Below are 26,034 nucleotides of genomic sequence, written 5' to 3'. Positions count from 1 at the left end.
TATCATGGTGAACAGCATAGTGACAGTCATACTCAGGATCCATTCTTGGCATCACCTAGTTATATCTTACTTCGCTGATTCAGGCATTTCAATAATAGGACATCTCTTATGAACCAGGCAAACTGCTGATGGAGTAGAAGGGATGAATAAAATAGTTAGAAATGCAGTGCTAAGTAAGCACTAAGATAGTGGCCAAGTTCTGGGGAACACTAGCCAGAATAGGGAAGGTGTCACAGAAGAGGAGGCTTAGATTTTCAAACTGTGTGTTGTTGGAATGGAGTATTCTTTAAAATAAAAATAAAGTAGATAAATGAATAAACTGTGGTACATCCAGACAATAGAATATTATTTGGTCCTAAAAAGAAATGAGCTGTCAAGCCATGAAAAGACATGGAGTGAACTTACATGGCTATGACTAAGTGAAAGATGCCTGTCTGAAAAGAGTACATACTGTATGCGTCCAACTATATGACATTCTGGAAAAGGCAAAACTGGAGACATAAAAAGATCAGTGGTTGCCAGGAGTTGGTGGGGAGAGAGGGATGAATAGGTGAAGCACAGGGGAAATTTTTAGGTTAGTCAAACTATTTTCTGTATTACTATGATGGTGAATAAATGTGATTATATATTTGTCCAAACCTATAGGATATATCGGGTTATAATATATATCTATAATAATATAATCGTATATTACTTTACTTTGCCAACAACAGTCCATCTAGTCAAAGCTATGGTTTTTCCAGTAGACATGTATGGATGTGAGAGTTGGACTATAAAGAAAGCTGAGCACCAAAGAATTGATGCTTTTGAACTGTGGTGTTGGAGAAGAGTCTTGAGAGTCCCTTGGACTGCAAAGAGATCCAACCAGTCAATCCTAAAGGAAATCAGTCCTGAATATTCAGTGGAAGGACTGATGCTGAAGCTGAAACTCCAATACTTGGGCCACCTGATGTGAAGAACTGACTCATTGGAGAAGACACTGATGCTGGGAAAGATTGAAGGCAGGAGAAGGGGACAACAGAGGATGAGATGGTTGGATGGCATTACCGACTCAATGGACATGAGTTTGGGTAAACTCTGGGAGTTGGTGATAGACAGGGAAGCCTGGTGTGCTGCAGTCCACGGGGTCGCAAAGAGTCGGACACAATTGAGCAACTGAACTGAACTGCTAGAATAGAGCATATGACACCAAGAATGATCCCTAATGTAGACTAGAAAATTTGGGTGATAATAATGTGTCAGTGTAGGTTCATCAGCTGTAACAAATGGACCACTTGGTGTGGGGGGAAAATTGATAACAGTGGAGGTTATTATATGTGGGGGTAGGGGGCATATGGGGGGCTTCCCTGGTAGCTCAGCTGGTAAAGAATCTACCTGCAATGCAGGAGACCCTTGGGTTCGATCCCTGGGAAGATCCCTGGAAGAGGGCATGGCAATCCACTCCAGTATTCTTGCATAGAGAATCCCTATAGACAGAGGAGCCTGGTGGGCTACAGCCCACGGAGTTGCAAATAGTTGGATATGTCTAAGCACAGCACAGCACAGGGGGCATATGGGAACTCTGTACCTTCTGCTCAGTTTTGCTGTGAACCTAAAACTGCTTTAAAAACAGTCTGTTTAAAAATAAAGATACCAGGGGACTTAGCAGTCTTCAGTGGTTAAGACTCCGAGCTCCCACTGCAGCAGGCACAGGTTTAATCCCTGGTCAGGAAATATGATCCCGCATGCCTTACACCATGGACCAAAAAAAAAAAATCACAAAAATAAAGACACCAGGGTCCTACCTCTAAAAAACAAAAACAATAAAAATAGATGCATATAGTTAAAGTAAAGAAAGCACCTTGCACCCTTCCTCAATCATTGGAAATTGCTTGTTTGGCTTCAGTGATGGATACGTTAGATGTGGTGGTTAATTTTATGTTTCAGTTTGGCTAGACTCTTGGTGCCAAGTTGTTTGTTGAAACACCTGTCTAGGTATTTTTTAGATGTAATAAACATTTAAATCAGTAAACTGAGTAAAGCAGATTGCCCTCCATAGTGTGGGTAGGCCTCATCCAGTCAGTTGAGGCCTTAAGAACAGATTGCAGTTTCCTGAATTAGAATTCTTGGGCCTACAGCCTAGAAACCCTGCCAGTTTCCAAGCTGTTTCAGGGCTGCAATATCAACTCTTAACCTGAATTTCTGGCCTGGGGGTCTGCCCTAGGTTTCAAACTTGCCAGCCCCTGCAATTCTTTGAGCCAGTTTCTTAAGCTCCATTTATTCCATTGGTTCTGTTTCTCTAGAGAACTCTAGTGGGCTCACTCTTGCAAACAGCCTGACTTCCCTCATCCTTCCAGTTTTTTCAGTCGCGGGGCAAATGTGCCAAGCCTGAATGAACTCAACCACCCGTCACTCTTTCCTCTGACTTCAACTGGGCAGATGAGCTCCCTTAGAATAAATCACACAAGACAGTCCCAACCGTGTTATGGGCTATGATGCTACAGGAGCACATAACTGATCTAACCTTGTCTCAGGGTAGGATCAAGGACTTTGAAAATTATTTTTGAAATAATTTTTATTTTCAGAAGAAACAATGACATTGTCAACTGAGAGATGAGTTGGGAAGTAGGTGAAGAGAAGCAGTGAAATGAGAATGTACCAATAAATGTGCAAAGGATCTGCAAAATACTGGGGTATGTATTTGATTATCAGGAATGGGAACCATGTAGTAGATGGAGAAGAATAAAAAGATACTCAGGAAACAGGTGAAAAACACATGAGCCTCTGCTGTCAAGAGGGATTAAATTAGGTCAGACTTGGAAACAATGCAGCTGCTATAAAATCTACGACAAGTGTTAAGTCACAGTTTGGGAAGAGTCTAGGCTTGGGCCCTATTTAAAAGCTAATCAGGTAACCTGTTACTGTTTCATGGCAGCGCACATGAGGTTCCTGGGTCGAAGACTAGAGAATTTCATTACTTGTGGCCAGAGCATCCTGTTTGATGGCTCTCCAAGCCTCCACAGTCCCCCTGGATGACCGAGGTGGACATAAATGGAGTTTGCACATAAACTGGGTGGTGGTACAGGACAGGAGTACTAAGTTTGGGGGGTTCATTCTTTTTACAATAAGTGGAAGCAAGCCTGCTACTTGGGGAAGACATTACCTCAGCTCTGAAGATTGATCACTCTAAGCAGTCAGTACCTTGTGTTCTTTGCATACTTAGTAAGAATTTGCAGGGACACTCAGGGATCATGGCCAATCGCTGCCAGCAGTATGCTAAGTTCATGGGATGGGGGTTGGAGGAGGATAGCTAAATTCTCATACAAAGTTTGAAGAAAGGCGATGTTGAAGCTGTGTTTCCATAAGAGGAGTAACTGTTCATCGAGCCAGTGTGGAGAGAGAAAGGGTTTTTAGCCTGTGACCCAGCCGAAGCACAGGTGTGGAAACTTGATAAGAGTTTGGCAGGCTCAGAAGACTTACTGCTGCTGCTGCTGCTGCTAAGTCACTTCAGTCGTGTCCGTCTCTGTGTGACCCCAGAGACGGCAGCCCACCAGGCTCCCCCGTCCCTGGGATTCTCCAGGCAAAAACACGAGTGGGTTGCCATTTCCTTCTCCAGTGCATGAAAGTGAAAAGTGAAAGTGAAGTTGCTCAGTCGTGTCTGACTCCTAGCGATCCTATGCACTGCAGCTTACCAGGCTCCTCTGTCCGTGGGATTTGCCAGGCAAGAGTACTGGAGTGGGTTGCCATTGCCTGCTCCCAGAAGACTTACTAGGGTCTTATTATAGCTGGATCTGACAGTACCAGGTGTGGGGACTGTGGAGCATGGGGTGAGGAAGCAGTCGTCAATTGTGAGAGGTTAGGCTAGAAAGATAATGAACTATCTCACTTGCCTTACTAGAGTCTGAATGCCATGTAGGCAATGAGAGACCACTGAAGCTTCTTAAGAATGCTGTGGCTGCTCTGATGTATGTTTTAGAATGATCAGTCTAGATTACCAGGTAAAAATGGTATCTTAAACATTGCTTCTACATTTGCTTCCTCTTAGACCCCCTGAAAATGACAGTAAAAGGATTTTTTAGGGTCACAAACTCAAGGATAGAAAGTGATAAAATTCTGAAACCAAAAGCAAAGGGCTCAGATGATTTGGAAAAGCTCAGATATGCAGATGACACCACCCTTATGGCAGAAAGTGAAGAAGAACTAAAGAGCCTCTTGATGAAAGTGAAAGAAGAAAGTTGGCTTAAAGCTCAACATTCAGAAAACTAAGATCATGGCATCTGGTCCCATCACTTCATGGCAAATAGATGGGGAAACAGTGGCTGACTTTATTTTGGGAGGCTCCAAAATCACTGCAGATGGTGACGGCAGCCATGAATTAAAAGACGCTGACTCCTTGGAAGGAAAGTTATGACCTCCTTGGAAGGAAAGCATATTAAAAAGCAGAGACATTACTTTGCCAACAAATGTCTGTCTAGTCAAGGGTATGGTTTTTCCAGTAGTCATGTATCGATGTTAGAGTTGGACTCTAAAGAAAGTTGAGCGCCAAAGAATTGATGCTTTTGAACTGTGGTGTTGGAGAAGACTCTTGAGAGTCCCTTGGACTGCAAGGAGATCCAACCAGTCCATCCTAAAGGAGATCAGTCCTGGGTGTTCATTGGAAGGACTGATGCTAAAGCTGAAACTCCAATACTTTGGCCACCTCATGCAAAGAGTTGACTCATTTGAAAAGACTCTGATGCTGGGAAAGTTTGAGGGCAGGAGGAGAAGGGGACGACAGAGGATGAGATGGTTGGTTGGCATCACCGACTTAATGGACATGAGTTTGGGTAAACTCTGGGAGTTGGTGATGGACAGGGAGGCCTGGCGTGCTGCAGTCCATGGGGTTGCAAAGAGTTGGATGCGACTGAGCGACTGAACTGAACTGAAAGACTAAACCAGCAGGGAGCAAAGCCAGTAAACAATACTATTTACATCATTTTGTTTTAGTCGCTAGGTTGTGTCCAACTCTTTTGGGACCCCATGGACTGTAGCCTGCCAGGTTCCTCTGTCCATGGGATTTCCCAGGCAAGAATACTGCAGTGGGTTGCCCTTTCCTTCTCCAGGAGATCTTTCTGACCCAGGAATTGAACCCTCCTTGCACTGGCAGGTGGATTTTTTTTTCCCCCCTACCACTGAGACATCAGGGCCCTAAAAAACTGAGAAACTGGCTTCTGCAAGTAAGGATAAAGAGGGTAACTAAAAGGATTGGCAATTCCCTTGGGAATGAATTATACCCTTATGATACCACCCATCAACCTAAAAGCCTAATTCTGAAAGCCCTTTTATTTGGGAGAGAGTAAAAAGAGAGTCCTTGTGTTAGACGACATCAGGCACTTGGAAATTTTTATACCAAATTCTGAGACCTCCCAACCTCTACAGCCCTTTTGTCTCATTTGGTTTTCAAAATACATATCCCACGGACTCTGAACTTTCAATCAGCTTTTAAATGTCCCACTTTTAAATAATCAATTATTACCAGACACCTGTGGAAGCCTCTAACATAAGAGTCCAAAAGCAACAGAAGAAATAGAGACTGAAAGGAGAAGAAAAACTCAAACAAGCTATCATTAATATCAGAATTAAATTACCCTGGCAGGTAGCAGTAGGATAATTAAATTATCCTACTGTAGCCACGCAAGACTGGAAGGGCTTAAGGGAAAAGCTGAGCAAGAGCGCCTGAAGTAAGAGAGCAGAAGTTAGCATTTTAAAAATGCAGATGGCGGGCAGAGGAGGAATACAGATTGTAGGCCCCTCCCTCAGTAGATGACGAATTCAGAACCTCTTGGAATGGAGATTCAAGAATCTGGAATGGGTTATATGGCCAGCTGGGCAGTGGTCTAGAGACTGGGGACAGGAGGACAGAAGATCTAACTGCATACAGCAGGGTAAAAAGAAGTTGGGTGGGGGTGGGTATCTAGGCTTTCTCTCCCCCACTCACTGGGTGGATAATGGTGTCAGTCCCAAATATAGAAGCAAAGATACACATCTGACACTGTTCCCCACCCCCTCAACACACACACACCAAATCAAAGATGGGTGGTACATACTCATGGGCAAGTGGAGGTATCTCTTACTTCGATTACTGCTACAGTTTCTTGCCACCAATGCCTAAGGACACAAGAGCATTGTGTTCTCATTCCTTTATATCATCATTTGTTGATACAAGCCTGCTTCCTCAGTCCTTTCCCTAGACAAAACAAAACAAAAACCCTGATCATTTTGTAACTGGGAAAGTGCTTCAGAAAGCCGGACTCTTTGACAGCAGATGTTTGCAGCAAAGTTAAGGATTTATTTGCAGGATGCCAAGCAAGGGCATGGGAGACAGGTGTCAGATGCACCCCTTCTTGGTCTTTAAGTTAGGGATGTTTTAAAGGGCAAGAACAAAGAAATTGGGATTAATCACCATCTTCTAACTTTTAAAATATATTTATTTACTTATTTATTTGGCTGCATCGGGTCTTAGTTGCGCCAGGTGGGATCTTTCACTGTGCACAGACTATAGTTGTGGCACACAGACTTAGTTGCTACATGGCATGTGGGGTCTTACTTCCCTGACCAGGGATAGAACCCACCTCCCCTCCATTGCAAGACAGATTCTCAACCACTAGCCACCAGGGAAGCCCCACCGTTTCTTAATCTGGTTTTGTGAGTCAGGTTGTCTGCCGTTTACAATTCCCTGGCCCGGTGATACAGGTCTGTGAGCTCATCTTGTCCTAGAGAAACAACCTGAATTTGTATGTTACTAATGATATACGTACCTACATTATATATGTGTATGTATATATGTATATGTATATATATCTGCAACAGCAATTTTAGTACATTAATGATGTTATCAAAAATAGCATTCCTTAGTGGATCAGATGGTAAGACGTCTGCCTGCAATGGGGGAGACCTGGGTTCGATCCCTGGGTCAGGAAGATTCCCCTGGAGAAGGAAATGGCAAGCCACTACAGTACTCTTGCCTGGAAAATTCCATGGATGGAGGAGCCTGGTAGGCTACAGTCCACGGGATCGCAAAGAGTCAGACACGACTGAGCAATTTCACACACACAGTCATCTGACTCTGGTTGATTAGTATTCAGTTAGCCCAAGATTGGAGAGGGCAATGGTGCCCCACTCCAGTACTCTTGCCTGGAGAATGCCATGGATGGAGGAGCCTGGTAGGCTGCAGTCCATGGGGTCGCTGAGAGTTGGACACGACTGAGCGACTTCACTTTCACTTATCACTTTCACGCATTGGAGAAGGAAATGGCAACCCACTCCAGTATTCTTGCCTGGAGAATCCCAGGGACGGGGGAGCCTGGTGGGCTGCTGTCTCTGGGGTCGCACAGAGTCGGACACGACTGAAGCGACTTAGCAGCAGCAGCAGCCCAAGATTGATGTTAGAGGAGACAAGATAGAGAATACAGTTATGGAGGGAGGTTATGTCAGTTATGTCAGTGAGGGAAGCTGGTTTTAGGGGAACTCGGTTTCTATTTCCTCTCTGCTACCAGCACAGTATCTTTTTTTTTTTTTTTAATCACCATTATTGTTCCTGACATTTTTAATAATTAACTTACATGCCTCCAACTCCTCTAAAAAAAGACTGCTATTCAGGAGCATGAGTAGCTTAAGTAACTTTGACTCAGACCTGTTTTCTATATAACTCTTATTGAAAGCTGAAATGTTCTTAGTTTTCATTTAAATGCACCTCTTCCAATTAAAATGTCAGCCTTATGACAAGGAATCCGTTTGCAGGCTTCATTGCTGCACAGTCCCCCGCAAGGTAGGACAAGTTATTATTTTTTTAAAAAGTTTAATGGATGAAGTCCAGTCACTCGTGTATTTCACAATGATTTCATCGCTCTTAGCATCAACTCCAAGCGATCTCTTTCTAGCCAGCCACATCGTGAACAAGGAGCCAGTTGCTTCGAATTAAAGTTTCTCGCTCAGAGTTTCTTGGCAAGTATGAAAGGGTACGACTCCAAGGGTGTCAACTCCAAAGTCCTCGCAAACTATGTCCAAAATCCAACGTGACTGGAGTGGAGATTTGAAATGAGAACAAGCAGCAAAATGCCATCTCTTTTTGGCAGAGGCCTCCGAAGCTCGGAGAAGGGGCGGGGCGGGGCAGAGTGACGCTATCTGCGCCGGGTCGCTCGTGCGACGTCAGCAAGGCGACGCGGAAGATTACGGGTGAACCCGCGCCATTTACATCTCGGAAGGCTAGGCCAGATTTAAACCTTGGGAGTTACTGATTTATTCGCTGTGTGTGACGCCTTAGGTTGGGCTGGCGGGAGAAGGTCCCGATGGGCTCAGACCTCCCCGCTACCCTCTCACCTCTGGGCCTTCTGAGTGGGTCTCGACAGGAGGCGGTATCCAGTAGGGACATGTGTGAGGGAGGAGAAGTACGGCGTCATCTGGGGCTGGCTGCACACAGGTTTGCTTAGCTTCCGGGCTAGCGTTGGCCTCGGATTTGAATTAGTGGTGTCTGGCCGAATGGAGTGGTGGTGCAAAGATTAAACTTGACCATTGTGCTCTCTCCACTCACCCTGCATTAGACTCTGCACCTTATTTCAAATGTAAGGTAGCTTTTCTTAATAGCATGATTTCGAAAAGCAATTGGAAAAACGTGTTGAAAGGTAAAAAGTGCATTATTATTAATCGTAGTCGCTTCATGAACGTTAAGAAGCTGGTGGATATGGGAAAATAAAGTTTTTAGGTTATTTATCAGTATTTAAAATAACCAGTAACCTACAAGAGTCCCTAAGACCTCTCATGACTCAATAGCAGCCTCTATTGACATAAAGTTGCAAGTATCTTAAAACTTAATGATCCCGTTACATATATAATCTGTTTACCAGATTTTCCAATTTTTTCCCCCCTTCTTCTGTGGTCCCAGAAATGTTTGGACATCCATTTAGTATCCTCTATTGAAACAAATGTATTTATGATTCAGTTAATGAAAACGAAAACCTTAGACAACAAGAATAGATTTGGCCTTAATTCTCTTAAAGAGAAAACTGGCAATTGAAAGTTTAAAAAACATATTAATTGTATAGATATGTATAGTGAATGTTGTAATTTGTCATAAAAAATGGCTTTTAAAAAATTCATTTTATTTTGTGCATCACAGAGCAAGTATTTGTAGAAAAGCTTATTAAAAATACTGCAAATATTTTATATTTAAAAGTTTGTGTTTAGAAATCAGAGTATTTCCAAACCTTATGGGTTTCAGCAGTTACTCATTTTGCTCTCTTTGAAGTGAAGTAAAAGTTGTTCAGTCCTGTCTGACTCTGGAATTCTCTAGGCCAGAATAGTGGAGTGGGTAGCTCTTCCCTTCTCCAGGAGATCTTCTCAACCCAGGGATCGAACCCAGGTCTTCCGCATTGCGGGCAGATTCTTTACTAGCTGAGCCACAAAGGAAGTCCCTTGCTGTCTTTAGGAATGTTTTATTTTCTCTAATTGATATTAATTAAATGATGTGGATGAATCAGTAGGAAAATAAGTTCAAATAAGACAGTTGTGAGGTTGAGGTTTTTGTTATTGTTCAATCATGCCTAACTTTTTTTTGATGAAATACAGCTTCACATTTTCTTTTTATGTGACCTGCATTGAGAAGCTCAAAGAACATTGTATTGATATAATACTTTATTGAGTTGTAATATTATAGAGTCTAAGTTTAAATGAATTTATTGGCAATTTAAAAATCAAATTAGAGGCTATTCCCTGGCTGCCCAGTAGTTGGGGTTCTGTGCTTTCACTTCTGGGGCCCTGGGTTGGATCCTCGGTTGGGAAACTAAGATCCTACAATATATGTATGTGTGTGTGTGTAATATATATGTTATAAATATGTATATTTCAAACTAGAGTATGAAGAGCTTAGTTCTTAACAGTTATAAAAGTGACTTGCTGTGACCTTTGAAAACTAAGATCCTGTGATACATATATGTATGTGTGTGTGTGTATAATATATATGTTATATATATTTCAAACTAGAGTATGAAGAGCTTAGTTCTTAACAGTTATAAAAGTGACTTGCTGTGACCTTTGAAAAAAGTATTATATATTAATAATAATCACAGTTTATATAGAGAGGACTAAAATTAGATAAATGTAAGGGTTTTTTTCTCTTTTTTCTATCAGAGATTGATTTTATTTTCACCTTCGTTCAGTTCCTAAAAGCAGACTTCACTTGAATTAGCTTTTTCAAAGTTTCCGTACAGGATTTTAATTATTTTAATCAACCTGTAACAAGAAAAATGAAAAAACTAAGCATATGGTACTTTGAATTTAGTTTTACTGGATAATAATTTACTTATTATTTCTTTTCTATTGTGTGGTCTGTTTTGAGAGAATTCTGCATTTCTACTTGTTTCATCCTCATCTGTGTATATACCATTGCCCTCTCATATTTGCTTCCAGTTCTGACAGGGAATTAGGTTGACTGTATCAAAATTTCAACCCTGTTGTTTTCAGCAAAGTTACCATAGACAGTTCATAGTTCAGTGATTCTTTAATTGTGTCTTTGATATAGTCATTTTTATGAGGAGTGATTGTATAGAATTTCTTCTCCAAACATCCCCCCCACCCCCCGCAACAAACTCCATGAAACTCCTTGTTCCCCTAACATTTCTTGATATAGAGTTCTCTACTACCAGTGATGTTCAAATAAGCGTCAGTGAAATGACTCTTCAGGAATTGGTGCATCAGGCAGCCTCCCTTTATCCAGATAAAATAGCTGTGTGTTTTGATGAATGTAACAACCAGCCTCCAGTTTACTATACCTACAAGACTGTGATTCATGCTGCTTCAGCATTATCGAATTTTCTGCTGTTACACTGTGAGTTTCAAGGAATTCGGGAAATTGGTCTCTACTGCCATCCTACAATAAACTTACCCTCTTGGATTTTAGGGTAAGATTTTTTAGAACTGAAAATTTGATATCTTAAAGTAAGATTATTTTCAACAGATATCCTGTGCTGACTCTGTCCTTTGTTTCTTTAGAATTCTCCACGTCCCTGCTGCTTATGTACCTGTTGATCCAGATTCACCACCAGCATTATCAGTTCATTTTATGAAAAAATGTAATCTGAAGTATATCCTTGTTGAAAAAGTGCATATAAGTGTAAGTGTGGCTATTTAAGTTTTTTTTTTTTTTAATGTGTTTTATTTACTTTTCAGTTGAAGGGAGTCCCATCCCCATCTTGATTTCTAAATTCACTAATTCAGCGAAGTTTCTCAGTCTCAGCACTGTTGACATTTTGGGTTGGATAATTGTTTGTTATGAGGAGTGTCCTTTACATTATAAGATGTTTAGTAACCCCATGGCCTCACCTAACAGGTGTCAGTAGCACCCCTCAGTTGTAACAATCAAAATTTTCTTCGGACTTTGCCAGATGTCTCCTGGAGGTACCCTCCACCATCCATGCTCCATTGAGAACCTCAATGACATGAACATATCTTCTGCCCTCATAATAATGAATTGTGAATTGCCTTGAATTTACTTTCTCTTTCCAAAGTTTCCAAAGGAAACTTTTATAATACTTGATTTTTTTTTTTTGGCCATGTGGCCTGTGGGATCTTAGTTCCCTGACCAGAAATTAAACCCATACCTCTTGCACTGGAAGCCTGGAGTCTTACCACTGTACTGCCAGGGAAGTCCCAATACTTGATACTTTTATCTTTGTATCTTTATGCCAACTTACAGTAGTCAGCAACATTAAAGAACTGTATCCGAGCTTAGATTTTGAGAAAGAGATTGGCACTTAGGTCAGATCTTTCTGGGAAACTAAATATATTATTTTTAAAATTTTTAAGTGACTGCCAGCCAGAGTCACTTGTAGTCAAGAAACACTGCCTTAGGTGCAAAATTGGTATTATATGTTAAGCAAGGGGCAGCCCATGTTTCATTATTATTTCTTCATTTTTTGTTTATAAAATATTGCCTTACCATGGAAAAAATTATAGAAAATATATTCATTTTAGCCTATTACTACCATTTCCTATATGAATCATTTTATATTTGAGAGTAACTTAAATGCCTTTCACCTATTTGTGTATATATGCATTTGTATCCGTAATGTACATCAGTAAGACAATTCAAGAGCTTCAGGTATATGGGGGGCTTCCTATAGAATAATAGGTATTAGAGTAGGGCCTCCAGAAAGAGACAGTATTAATTTGGTAAATAAATATTTTCTGAATATACATGTATGGTTATCTGACCACAGTTTTCCTCAAATTGGTTATTTGTTGATAAGCAAAACTAAGGGTTTCCCTGGTAGCTCAGCGGCAAAGAATGTACCTGCAGTGCAGGAGACCCAGGTTCAATCCCTGGGTCCGGAAGATTCCTCTGAAGAAGGAAATGGCTACCCTCTCCTGTATTCTTGCCTGGAGAATTCCATGGACAGAGGAGCTACAGTCCATAGGGTCTCAAAGAATCGGACATGACAGAAGCGACTGAGCACGCACACACACACAAGCAAAACTAAAATGAGAGCGTGAGGTTCAGTTTTTTAAACAGCCTTGATGAAAGGTTTGTAGATGGGGTGGTTGGGTGGAAGAATTAATTGTCAATATCAAGCTAGTCTTTATAACTGCATATAGGAAGGAGTTGGATACATAACAAACCCCATAAAAAGTACCTTGCTTCCTTTTCCATAATTTTCATGGTGGTGTAAGTGTTCTTCCGTCAGTTAACACAAGAGCAATCAGAGGTATTTATTGAGCATCTATTGTATGCCCAGAATCTCCTAGAGTGGTGGTTCTCAGCTGGCCTTGATTTTACATGCCAGGAAACATTCTGGCAGGTCGAGATATTTTTTATCATCATGATGGAAAGGGGATGGTACTGGCTTCTGATGGGTAGAGGTCAGGGATTCTGCTCAAAGTCTGACAGTGTACAACCCCAACAAAGGTTTATCTGGTCCAAAATGTCAGTAATGTTGAGATTGAGAAAGCCTGCACTAGAACAGGGTGTTTGGGAGGATATTATTAGTATCTGAAAGTAACCTAAGACAGGATTCCTGCCTGGCAGTTGCTTTTATAGTTGCAGAGAAAAGATTAGTACTTGCAAGGTCTACATAATATGATATCACCCTAAGCGAAGTATACATAACCTAGTAGAGATAGGACAGTTTTAATGGAGAACAGTGTTTGAGCTTGGTCTTAAGAATATGTGGGCCTTAAATTTTTTTTTTTTTTTTTTACATTATAGAACATACTACACTCTACCTAATAAACACAAAATAAGTACAGACGGAAAACACTGCTGGCTCCTGAGTTGTGACCTTTTCCTCTCATTTATATTAATTTCTTTATTGTGAAAACTTGTTATACTTCATTAATCTGCTATTTATCAACCTAAAAAGATACACTTAAAAGAAGCTTCTGTTTTAATCTGTTTCCATCTACCAGACAACTGAGCCAGAAATTCAGCAATCTTAGGCTCACTCCCTTTCCAGAAAGTCACCAAACTCTATTGGTTCTTTGTTCATAGGCCCTTTCCATTCATTTCTGCTGCAACAGACTCTTCAGGCAGATATTCAGTTCAATCGCTCAGTCATGTCCGACTCTTTACGACCCCATGAACTGCAGCATGCCAGGCCTCCCCGTCCATTACCAATTCCCGGAGTTCACCCAAACTCATATCCATTGAGTCAGTGATGCCATCCAACCATCTCATCCTCTGTCGTCCCCTTCTCCTCCTGCCCTCAATCTTTCCCAGCATCAGGGTCTTTTCAAATGAGTCAGCTCTTCGCATCAATACTTTGGCCAAAGTATTGGAGTTTCAGCTTTAGCATCAGTCCTTCCAATGAACATCCAGGACTGATCTCCTTTAGGATGGACTGGTTGGATCTCCTTGCAGTCCAAGGGACTCTCAAGAGTCTTCTCCAACACCATAGTTCAAAAGTATCAATTGTTCGGCGCTCACCTTTCTTTACGGTCCAACTCACATCCGTACATGACTACTAGAAAAACCATAACCTTGACTAGACGGACCTTTGTTGGCAAAGTAATGTCTCTGCTTTTCAGTATAATGTCTAGTTTGGTCATAACTTTCCTTCCAAGGAGTAAGCATATCTGAATTGTTATGGAAGTTCATTAAATGCACTCACTTAGAGAATTGCATATCATTCTCTTCTTGACAAGCAAAGTCTAGTCTATGCTATTGCCACTCTCAGTTGGATGCTATCACAGATTATGATCTGAACTCCTTGGTTTTGAGGATATAGTTATTAAGGCTTAGCAACTCATCTCTGGTCAACAGCACTACTCATCTCCTCTCCCCCGATTTTGCAGCTTATTGGAATGCTTACTGTTCTAACACCAACATTGTCAGGTCAGGCACTGTTTATTGATTGTCTAAATACCCCTTTTCTTTATTTGGAGAATAGCTGTTTATAACACAGACATTACATATGAAGAATCAATCTCTGACCTTCCAGGCAAGTTAAGTTCAGCTTTCTCTGTTTTCATTCACATTTGAAGCATATTTCATTACCACATCACATTGCACTGCAGATGTGTGCTTTTGTGTCTCTATGTTAAAGGTGAGTTTTAAAATAAGGATAGCACTTTACTCTTGGAGATTTCTATTTTTCTTTTTATTCCTGGATAAAGTGCAAGTGCAATTAACCCTTGAACAAACTGGGGATTAGGGGTGCCGAATCCCGTGCAGTGGAAAATCTACCTATAACTTTACAGTTGTAATTCCACATCCCTAGATTCATCTAACTCAGATGGAGTAATACGTATTTACTGGGAAAAACCCACATATAAGTGGACCAGTGCAGTTCAAACCCATGTTCAAAGGTCAGTTATACTTAAAAAAAAAGGCCATGCTAAATCAGTAAATGAATACTCAGTATTCTGTAGAATATTAAACTTAATATTCTGTAGAATATTAAACTATATAATAATAAACTTTGTCCCCCATTTAATACAGAAATTCAAGTCTTCCTATGAAGCATTATTGAACTATGATATGCTTAAAGTAGAACATAATGACCTAGTACTCTTCAGACTTCACTGGAAAAATGTCGAGGTGAGCCTGGTGCTAAATGATAGAAAAGAGAAATATGAAAAAGGAAAGATGCCAAAGAGTATGCATTCTGAGAGCAGCAGTGAAGAAAAGTCAGAAGAGCACATGGATATGAGGCAAAAGCACTGCTTGGCCTATGTTCTCCATACGTCAGGCACTACAGGGATACCTAAGATTGTCAGAGTCCCTCATGCATGTATAGTGCCAAACATCCAGCATTTTCGGTAAGTTCTGTTCTTAGAATCCTTCTTCAGAACTTGAAATTTAAAGGAAAAAATGAGTTTTGAACCATCTGTTTTTTATAACTCTTGTTCCTATTGACAGTCCTAAGTAACCTGGGTTTCTTGTTTCAGCTATATCTAAACTTCAGTTCTCTGCAGAGTAGGGCTTTACCTGTTTGATCCAGACCTGGAGCCAAATAGCAAATGATATGTTTGGAAATTTTGCTTCTTAATTATTAATAAGAAGAGAGGAAACATTCCTAGCAGAGGTACTGGCAGAGGTATGGGAGAAAGGAGTTTGGCTTGCTAGAGTGCATTGGGTCTGAGCTGAAGAGCAGGAGACTTATGACCTGAGGGGCAGGAGCCTGATATCCTCTGTTGTAGAAGTTTGAACTTAATCCAAAAGGTAATAAGGAACCATTAAAAAGTTTGCATTTCATTAAGTTTACTCCTGTAGCATTGTGGAGTTGGTTTTACTGTTAGGGCTGGGAGATAAGTAATCTCTGTAAAGTTGAGATTCTCAACTTTTGAAGAAAGAAGAAAATAGAAGGGGAAGGGAACCAGACAGAAGTAGTCTTAGGAAATCGAAGGAGGAAACAGAAGTAGAACTAGAAACCTCATGAGACACATATGTAATTTTATGTCATTGTGAGTTTTATGTAATTAAAAAGTTTTTAGCAACCCCATTTAAAAAGTAAAAAGTGAAATTAATTTTAACAATATTATTCAATATACCCCAAATATTATCATTTTAATATGTAATCAGTATAAAAATTATTAGTGAGGTATTTTACATTCTTTTTTGTACACTAGTTATTTTCAAGTTCTAGAGTGTATTTTACACTTTACACATCTCCGTATGGAGCAGCTACATTATTAGTGCTCAGTAGGCACAGGTATCTAGCGGCTGCCATATTCTGTGCACAGATCTAAAAGGAAGGAATGGTTAAATGCTGCAGAGGTGTCTGCTGTAATTGACAGTTCTGGTCTTTAATGAATTTTTGCTTCTAATGCCCAGAGCTGAAGACTGTACAGGCTAGAGATAAGAAAATGAGGGATAAAGATATGGAAACAGCAAAAATAAGGTGTTATTTTCTAGAAACTAGTTTTAATAGAAATGAAAGAATTATGGGAAGGTGTACTTTTTTTTCCTTTGCTTTTAGATGGGAGAGCTGTAGGCTGGACATAAAGAATTGGTGGAGAGGATTGGTTTGGATAATCAAGTAGAAGAAATATGGTAAAGGAGTTAGATACTATGAGATAGGAAGAGATGATATTTAAAGTACTGGGTGGATATACACCTTCTTTAGAAATGGTTAAAATTGGAGCTTATCTACATAAGAGTAGGGGAAAGGGAGGGGGAGAAAAGGCTTCTATGGGGAATACAAATAGGTTTCTTTAGGAAAGACAAAAGGAGATAAACTGTGGTAATGTTGACCTGTGCACATGAGAATAGTTTTCATCATCTTCGGGGCCATAAAAGTCCCCTGTAGAGGGTACAGGGGGTTTATGGTAGGTTTATTCTTGGTGCGCTTTCTGGGAGTAAAAGTAACCCTGAAGATGGAATTTATAGCAGTCTCATTCCCCAGAGGTTTCTGCTGTCAGTCAGATAAGGAAAGTTCCAAGAAGGCTTCTTTCTGCATCTGTTGAAGCCAAAATGTCTTCAGCTTGAAATAGTTTTTATACCAACTCTGGGGTTCCAAGTGGGTCCCCACAAATACCATATTTTAAGATATTTTGAAGTTAAGGTAATTCCTAATTCTAGATAGAGTGAGTTTTTTGTTGCTAATTTTTTTTTCTTGGCTGTGCCAAGTGACTTATAGGATCTTAGTTCCCCATCCAAGGATTGAATGCAACCACAGCAGTGAAAGCACCAAGTCCTAACCTGGAGTGCCAGAGAATTGCCAGTTTTTTGTCTTTAAATTCAAGCAGTGTCTTCATCTCATCACTGACCATCCATGCTCAGTAATATCCTTACCACATATATTTTGTTCTGCTCTTTGTTGAGATACTGAGAAAAAATGCCAAATAATGAGAAAAGGGAGTCAGGTCTCTATTGATCATCACTGAAGATGTAGTATAGAGTAAAGTCAAGATTCTACCAGAAAAGCAGAACCAGGAGGATTTATCAGGGATCTCTTAAAAGGAGTTTACTTATACTTGTAGAGGCTGGGTATCAAGACTGAAGTCCATTGGGTAGACAATTAGAAAGGGTGATTGTGAATAGACTGAACCCAGTGGGCATGTGCTTGTCTACAGGCAAGTCAGGAAAGAGAATCCAGGGGAAAGGGAGAATAATTGCTGATCCAGCTGCTCTATGGAGTCTCTTTTCAGAGAAGGCCTAAACACGCTCTCTCTTTTTTTTGGCCGTGCCATGTGGCATGCAGGATCTTAGTTCCCTGGTCAGGGATTGAACTCATGCCCTCTGCATTGGGAACACAAAGTCTTAACTACTGGACTTCTGGGGGAGTCCCCTAAACACTCTCTTAAAGGCCTTCCAACTGAGAAAAGCCCGCCAATCCAGGAAAACCTCTCTCTTGATTAAAGTCAGATGATTAGGAACCTTAATTATATCTACAAAATCCCTCCAAGTAGTGCCTAAGTGCATAAAATATGTCATAGTAAAGAGTAGATATTGCTTAAAATGGCTTTTAACCCTTATATATATGAAGAAGAGTTCTAGAATTAATAGCACCATTTTGTTTAAGAGAGAAAAATAAATCGGGCTAATATCTGGAAACTTAATGATCATAAATACTTTTTTAGGATATATGTTTACTAAATGTTAGGCATTTCTCATAATTACATTCTCTCTTGCCTTAGGGTGCTTTTTGAAATCACTCATGAGGATGTTTTGTTTCTGGCTTCACCTCTGACCTTTGATCCTTCTGTGGTGGAAATATTTGTTGCTTTGTCAAGTGGTGCCTCTTTGCTTATTGTGCCAACTTCTGTCAAAATGGTCCCATCAAAATTAGCTGCTGTTCTGTTTTCCCATCACAGAGTGACTATTTTACAGGTACATTTTATGAGCAAATAAAATGTTTTGTCTATCATTGTTAAATATTGTAAGTGTGTTAGAATATATTTTGTATTTCTATAGCTCTTTACAGTGGATTCATGGTAATCTAGTTAGATTATCAAGGGCTGTCACCTGATGATGTCACTTTTTGTTTGAGAATGAAAAAAAATCAGTTCTGTTTATTTAGTAGAAAATTCTCTTACTATGCAATTTGTACATATTATAATAACTAAAGGAACTCGACTTTACTCAGACCTGTTGAGATATGCCTCTCCTTTCTTAAAGTTTTGAATTTATTTTGTATCCCACTAAAAATTGGTTTAAGTAAGTTAAATTATAATTGACTTAGAAATTTAGATTTTCTGATTTTTACCTCAGTATATTAACCTAAAAAAACAAATATTTTAAAAATTTTTCATTTTAAAAGATTTTAAAAATATATATGAAAGTATGTGACTGGTACACTAGCCTTAAGATATTTCATTGTAAGTGGTTAATTAATAGAATTATATGCAGATCATGATAAATAAAAAATTCTAAAAATGAGACTTGAGAGGACATTAAATTTATTCCCCAGAGACAAAATTTGATGCTGACTTTCCTTTTTGGGCAATGTGTTTTTCATCCTATTAAAAAAAATCATGCATATATATAACTATAGATATAGATACATAAATGAAATCATTATAGCAATGTGGCTTGCTGGGTATCAGTGATATAAATTTTCTCATCTGTTGGTGAATTATTCTGTGAACCTGGGCAAGATTTTAATATAGCTTTTATTTTCCTATAAAATTCAAGGAGCATAAAACGTATAATAAATTCCTTAATAGATTTGAGTGGCAGTTACTTAGAGAAAGGAAATTTCCCTTGTATGTCGTCAGTGTGTTGCTGCTGCTGCTGCTGCTAAGTAGCTTCAGTCGTGTCCGACTCTGTGCGACCCCATAGTCGGCAGCCCACCTCTTTAAATCTGATGCCCTTGCTTAATGTTTTAGCACAATCTCAGATAAATTTACCTTAGCATTGGTTTTTAACCTTTTTGGGATCATAGATCCTTCTGAGAAATGGATACATACTTACTAACTCTGTTCCCAAAATACAGCAGTTTCACATATAACTTCATTGTGATTTGATATAACTCACAGTATATACTTACATGAAATATTATTAGCAGATCACATTTGAGTTTGTAAGGGCTCCTTGTACAGATTTTATTTACTAATAACCTTGTCCAAATCTAAGTGGATACTAAGCAAGGGTCTTAAAAGCTTTCAAAGAGAATATATGCTATTAAAGTTTTAAAAATTTGAAAAAATAGAATATCTTGAATTGTTGGGGAGAAAGGCCCTAAAGTGAAATGGACTAAGTGTTTGAGGAAATTAAGAGCCTCTTTATTTCAGGAGTAAGGAGTTTTCTCTTGTGAAGAAAGGCTCAATATTTGGTTTCTCACAAACCTAAAGTATATTTGGGCATTTTTTGCATACTCTGGGTAAAAATGTTACATTATTTAAATTTGATGCCTTTTAAAAGTGAAACATTTTAGTTAGAGCAGAATCTTAGCTTTCTAGCTACCAAATTATCAATATAAGTGTTTTGCATTTTTACATGAATTTCTACTTAGACAATTTAGAAGAAACTGTAACATTTTCTAATTGCTTTTTTCCCTTGTCATTTGCTAAGTCCTGTTTTCTTATGCCTATGACGATTGGTTGCAAAGGATATTGAGTTGTATTGTGCCACTAAATTCATAATTTCCATTTATATGAGTATCTGAAAAGTGTTACTGTGCTTTACCTTGCTAAATATTGATAGTTGTGCGTTCATTTATAGAGTTCAAAGTTGACATTATACTTAACACTAGAAATTAGGCCAGAATATTTCAGATTCACCTTATTGAAAATGGAGAACAGAACCACTGGCCATCATTTTTTTTTATGATTTTATTTATTTTTGGCTGTTCTGAGTCTTCATTGTTGCCAGACTTTTCTCTAGTTGTAGCAAGTGGAGGCTACTCTAGTTGCAGTGCGTGGGCTTCTCATTGCAGTGGCTTCTTTTGTTGCGGAGCATGGGCTGTAGGGTGTGTGGGCTTCCGTAGTTGTAGCACATGGGCTCAGTAGTTGCGGCTCCCAGGCTGCAGAGCACAGGCCCAAGAGTTGTGGCACATGGGCTTGGTTGCCTTGCAGCATGTAGGGTATTCCTGGGTCATGGATCAAACCCAGGTCTCCTGCATTGGCAGGCAGATTCTTTAGCACTGAGCCACCAGGGAAGCCCTCAGCCATCATTTTGACAGGAGATTTTCCTTATGATAAGACTCTTGGTGGGACAGTTAAGAACTTGACTTAACAATAAGTACATGCTGGGATGTAGGGTCAACCTACTACTTAAATATTTTGACATGCTGTAACCTTAAATAACCTCCCTGAATTAAAATTCAGGTTGTTCTTTTAGCTTTTATTGAAAGAAGCCATTTAAAAATACTTACATGGAACCTGTGACTATGGCCAAATGAGGAGACTGGCAAATCTTCTCCCCCAAAAAGCAACTATAAAGCTGGAGAAAATTGACAAAAATAGCTATTTCCACACTTGGAAATCAACTATAGACATACAACTATCTGAAAAGTGGTTATGTTTTTAAAAACTGCTGCGTTTTTAAACTGGGAGTCTGTGGCCTGAAGTTTCAGTGGTGAGGAGGGCAAGCACATTGCTGGCTGACACTGAGGCTTCACGCATGCATAAGAGATACAAAAAGGCCCATGGAAAATACAAGCTGGATTAGACTTGAAAATGACTTAATTTTGAATAAAGAAGGCACAGCGCCAAAGAATTGATGCTTTTGAACTGTGATACTGGAGAAGACTCTTGAGGGTCTTTTGGATAGCAAGGAGATCCAACCAGTCAATCCTGATGGAAATCAACTCTGAATACTCATTGAAAGGACCGATGCTGAAGCTGGAAGCTCCAATACTTTGGCCACCTGATGTGAAGAGCCGACTCATTGGAAAAGACCCTGATGCTGGGAAAGATTGAGGGCAAGAGGAGAAGCGGGCAATGGTTGAAGGATGAGATGGTTGGATGGCATCACCGACTCAATGGACTTGAACTTGGGAAAACTCCAGGAGATGGTGAGGGACAGGGAAGCCTGGCTTTCTGCAGTTCACAAAGAGTCGGACACAACTTGGTGGCTGAGTACCAACATCAGTCCGTTCCCAGATTCATCTGTATGGACAATCTGTCCAAACATTGGTTGACTTCTGAGCTATATAGACACAAGGTGACCCTAAGGAAGTAAGACTTGAAAATAAGAATATGTATTTTATTATTTATTTTTTGGCTGTACTGCACAGTTTGTGGAATCTTAGTATCCCCCCCAGGGATTGAATCTGGGCCACAGCAGTGAAAGCACCGAGTCCTAACCACAGGACCTCTAGGGAATTCCTGAATATGTATTTTAAAAGTCAACTTAGCAGCAACATTAGTGGCCACGTATCACAAGGGAGACAGAATTCACATTTAGCCTGGCAAGTTACAAACAAATAAGCAAACAAGAAATCCACAACAAAACATTTCATAACAATAAAAACGGTCAGTATATCAAGAAGTACATTGTTATATAAACAAGATGATATTTGCCTAAAATTAGAGGTTCCAAATACATGAAGCAAAAATGGACAGAACTAAAAGGAAAAACAAATTGACTCAATGGTATGAAATTTTAATACCCTACTTTCAGTAATTAAATGAAAAACTAGACAGAAATCAGTGCACATACAATAAAGAAGACTTGAACCTTCTCAGCCAAATTCCATGTGCAGAGCACTATCCACCAAATTCAGAGTACACATTCTTTTCAAGTAAATTAAACATTTCCTAGGATAGAGTGTATGCTAGGCCATGAAACAAGTCTCAGGAAATATAAAATGTGTTGATGAAAAATTAGTCAATCTAAGAAATAGAGAATTTTATTTGAGCTAGCTTGAGAATTATAGCCCAGGAGACAGTTTTTCAGAAAGATCTGAGGACTGTTCTGCCTGTTAGAAGTCAAAGCACCATTACATACATTTTTGAAAAGTTATACATTGAAGTGACATATTAGTAGTTTACATAGTCCAGATCTGCATGTATAAGACAAGTCAGTGGGTCATTTCTGTTTTTTATATCCTACCCAGTCTATAGTATTTTGTCATAGCACCCTGAATAGACTGAGACAAAAAAGAATGAACTATTGATACGTATATCATGAATCACAAGGCATTTTCACTCACTACAGAATGAAAGAAGCCAGGTTATAATAATACTTGTTGTATGATTCCATTTTATAAAACTCTAAAAAATGTCAACTGACTATAAGTGACAAAAAATAGATCAGCAGTTGGCTGGAGGAGGGGTCCAGCTGGAGGGTAGAATTATAATGGTACATAGGTAATTTTAGAGCTGAAGGATATTTTCATTATCTGGATTGTGGTGATGGTTTCACCAACAATATATCTCAAAATTTGTACACTTTAAACATGTATAATTTATATGTCAGTATTATCTTAATAAAGTTCTTTTTTAAAGTCTTTACTCATTGTGCTGCTTAAGCACATTTTAAAAACACTTAATACACTTTTTCTACATAGAAATAATGAAAGAGGAAATGTAAATTGATTTTATAGATTTTGTTGTTTTTATCTTTAAAACTTTTTGTCTATAAATTGCATAATGAAACAATACTGTGCTTAAGTTTTTTACTAAAGCAAATTTATATCAACATTAAAAAGGTAATGCTGCTTCAGTAGGTTTCCAAATGCAATTTGCCATTTAGTAAACACAGCCTTGATTTCCATGTGAGCTCCCAATGTTAAACTTTGAACTAATTACTACAATTTTTTTTTTTTTAAGAAGTGAAGGGGAAAAAAGTAGTTTATTTTTGATGTATTTACAGGCAACGCCAACATTGCTTAGAAGATTTGGATCTCAGCTCATCAAGTCAACTGTTTTATCCGCCAGTACCTCTCTTCGCATATTGGCCCTTGGTGGTGAAGCATTTCCATCATTAACTGTTCTCAAAAGCTGGAGAGGAGTGGGCAATAAAACACAAATATTTAATATTTATGGCATCACAGAGGTATCAAGTTGGGCGACTTTCTACAGGATTCCAGAGAAGATTCTTAACTCTACTTTGAAGTACGGGTTTCTGTTACTACGAAGAGTAGAGAGAGGGTATTTTTCCAGTGTCTTAACACAAATAGTGTTTTTGATAGGCACTGGAGTCATTATTTTAGAAACACTATTTTATCTAGAATTCTATGCTGGGAATTCAGAAAACTGATACTACAGATTCTGCTAAAGCTTTTTGTAACTAAACAGATAACTTTTCCACCTAACCTTTTCCACAGGGAGTCTTTGAATTATAACAGAAACTTTTTTTTCTTCATTTGGAACAATGTGATTTAAATATATTGGTGAATATTTTATTCAAGAGAAAATTTTAAAACTTGGTTTGGGTTGTTGTGTTTTCATAGATGTGAATTGCCTGTACAACTGGGATTCCCACTGCTTGGAACAGTAGTTGAAGTCAGAGATACTAACGGTTTCACAATTCAAGAAGGCAATGGCCAAGTATTTTTAGGTTGTTCTACATTTGTTGATTGGGAATGATTTTTTTTTTCCAAGGAAAAAAGTCTGTGTTTTTATTCTTTCCTCAGTTTTTCTTAAGTCTAGTACTCTTTTTCAGTGATGGTAATTTTTAGTCTCATCATCACAGTCAATGAAACATTTAATAAGTCACATGATTATTTTAGATAACTGTGTCTAATACTCTAAGGGAAGATAGAAAAGCAATTTGGGAACTGTAACTTGGTTGTTTGTATTTCTGTTTATAGCCTGAATTTTATTTAATTAGAATATTTAAATTTTTAAAATTATTTTTAAAATGTTCTTAATCACATATATATTTTTAGAAATAAATTTTATCACTGTGCTTATTTTACTAGGTTGTTACTGTATATAATTTTATCAGATAACATTTAAAAGTGAGTCCCCAATTTTATATATATATTAAAACTTTTAAACTTAGTAACGGAGCTTTTGAAAATGTTCTGATTTCATGGTTTTAATTTTCCCTAAATATTTTTATTACATTGGTGTTTATATCTTGTGAAGGTGGCAGAAATAGAGTATGTTTTCTCGATGGCGAAGTGACGGTACCACTTGGCACAATGAGAGCCACAGGAGACTTTGTGACTATAAAAGATGGAGAGATATTTTTCTTGGGACGAAAGGACAGTCAGATCAAACGTCATGGCAAACGTCTTAACATAGAACTTGTACAACAGGTAAACTGTTCAAATATTAAATATCTATTAACATACATAGGTATTAGAGGCAGCCATAACTAATTTGCTTTGCCAGGGTTCTCTATCAGTATTATTTAGACTTAAGACTTTTGTATTAATGATGAATTACAATAGAAGACATGGATAATTCATTGTGTACTTTACTCTCAGGTTGAAGAGAGTGGTCTTTTTTTTTTAAATAAGTGACAAAATGGATTTTTATAACTGTGAAAGTAAATTTATTTTGCTCTGGGAGCTATCGTTTTTGGAAAACATTAAGAACCCTATGTGCTGGTAATAGTGATGGTAGGAAATATTATTTTTTTAAATCTCTAGGGAATTCCAGAATTTGATTTGTTGATTTTAGAGCATTTAGGAAGTTTATTTTTAAATGTCCTCATTGGCAGATTTGGATAATCTCTCTCATAGATTGCTGAAGGTCTTCAACAAGTGGAGTCTTGTGCAGTTACATGGTATAACCAGGAAAAATTGATTTTGTTCATGGTGACTAAAAATGATTTAGTAAAGGATCACATCTTTGAAGAACTGCAGAAACATCTTCCAAGTCATGCCATCCCAGATGAGCTTGTGTTAATTAATACTCTGCCATTTACATCTCATGGTAAAATAATTTGAAGCTGCTTTATTTCAGTGCCAAATGATTGTAATTGTGTTCATAACTAGTTTAAAGACCACTTAAATCCTTATCATTATAAGTAATACTAATATATATTGTGGTAGACCCTTTGTTAAATACTTTGTAAAAGTAATTCATTTTATCTCAGAAAATCCTGTGAGTAATTGGTATTATTCCCATTTACTGCTGTGAAAAATAAGGCTTAAGAGGTTAAGTAATTTTCTCAAAATCACATTGCTAGAGTTGAAATTCTATTGAGAACTGTTTGACTTCAAAACATGTACTCTTAATCACCAAATTCTATTACTTTCCCAATTTCATCTTTAATATTTATTTCAAAATGTGGTGATTGCTTAGTAAATAGTGCTATTTCTTTAACTCTTTAAATGAGATGAACATTAGCCCCTCCTTTCTTCTTATCTGATACTTACTACATTCTGGATAGCATGGGCTGCTTTCTTTATTATTGATTATCTATGTATGACAAACTATTCTATAGGATTTCTAACCTTAACAATGAAAAATGTGTCTATTGTGACTAATGAAGATATGAAGGGTTCAAGTTGAAATTTAAAAGTTGTTTTTTTCTTTTGTATTAAGGCAAAATTGATGTTTCTGAGTTAAATAAGATATATTTAAACTACAGAGACTTGAAGTCTGAGTGTAAGCTCAGTGGAAAAGAGGAACTTTGGGAAAAATTACACCATTTGTGGAAGGTACAACTTTTAAGATACAAATTTGTTGTTATAAAGAAGTCATTGTATATCTTTGGGGAATGTAGCATCCTAATAAGTC

The 26,034-nt window shown here is 38.4% G+C and overlaps 1 protein-coding gene across 9 annotated transcripts in view; it reads left to right on the top strand.

Moving 5' to 3' along the window:
- The first annotated feature begins 8,160 nt into the window (after positions 1 to 8,160).
- Positions 8,161 to 26,034, top strand: part of AASDH (aminoadipate-semialdehyde dehydrogenase) — a 35,447-nt gene continuing 17,573 nt past the window's right edge. For 2 of the 9 annotated variants that reach the window (XM_070791475.1, XM_070791474.1), the window contains exons 1-10: positions 8,162 to 8,639; positions 10,643 to 10,913; positions 11,005 to 11,125; positions 14,948 to 15,267; positions 18,088 to 18,280; positions 23,210 to 23,451; positions 23,790 to 23,896; positions 24,430 to 24,602; positions 25,032 to 25,224; positions 25,840 to 25,955. In XM_070791475.1, the coding sequence (XP_070647576.1) occupies positions 8,603 to 8,639; positions 10,643 to 10,913; positions 11,005 to 11,125; positions 14,948 to 15,267; positions 18,088 to 18,280; positions 23,210 to 23,451; positions 23,790 to 23,896; positions 24,430 to 24,602; positions 25,032 to 25,224; positions 25,840 to 25,955 (1,773 nt within the window). In that variant the 5' untranslated portion in view covers positions 8,162 to 8,602. Of the gene's footprint in view, positions 8,640 to 10,642; positions 10,914 to 11,004; positions 11,126 to 14,947; positions 15,268 to 18,087; positions 18,281 to 23,209; positions 23,452 to 23,789; positions 23,897 to 24,429; positions 24,603 to 25,031; positions 25,225 to 25,839; positions 25,956 to 26,034 lie in introns of those variants that run through there. The other 7 variants (XM_070791471.1, XM_019962790.2, XM_070791472.1 and 4 more) reach the window with 6 other exon arrangements.

The sequence above is a fragment of the Bos indicus genome, chromosome 6 (assembly GCF_029378745.1).
Source record: "Bos indicus isolate NIAB-ARS_2022 breed Sahiwal x Tharparkar chromosome 6, NIAB-ARS_B.indTharparkar_mat_pri_1.0, whole genome shotgun sequence".
In the NCBI taxonomy this organism is placed as follows: Eukaryota; Metazoa; Chordata; class Mammalia; order Artiodactyla; family Bovidae; genus Bos; species Bos indicus.
Note: the sequence above shows the minus strand (reverse complement) of the source record. Positions and strands in the feature narration are given on the sequence as shown.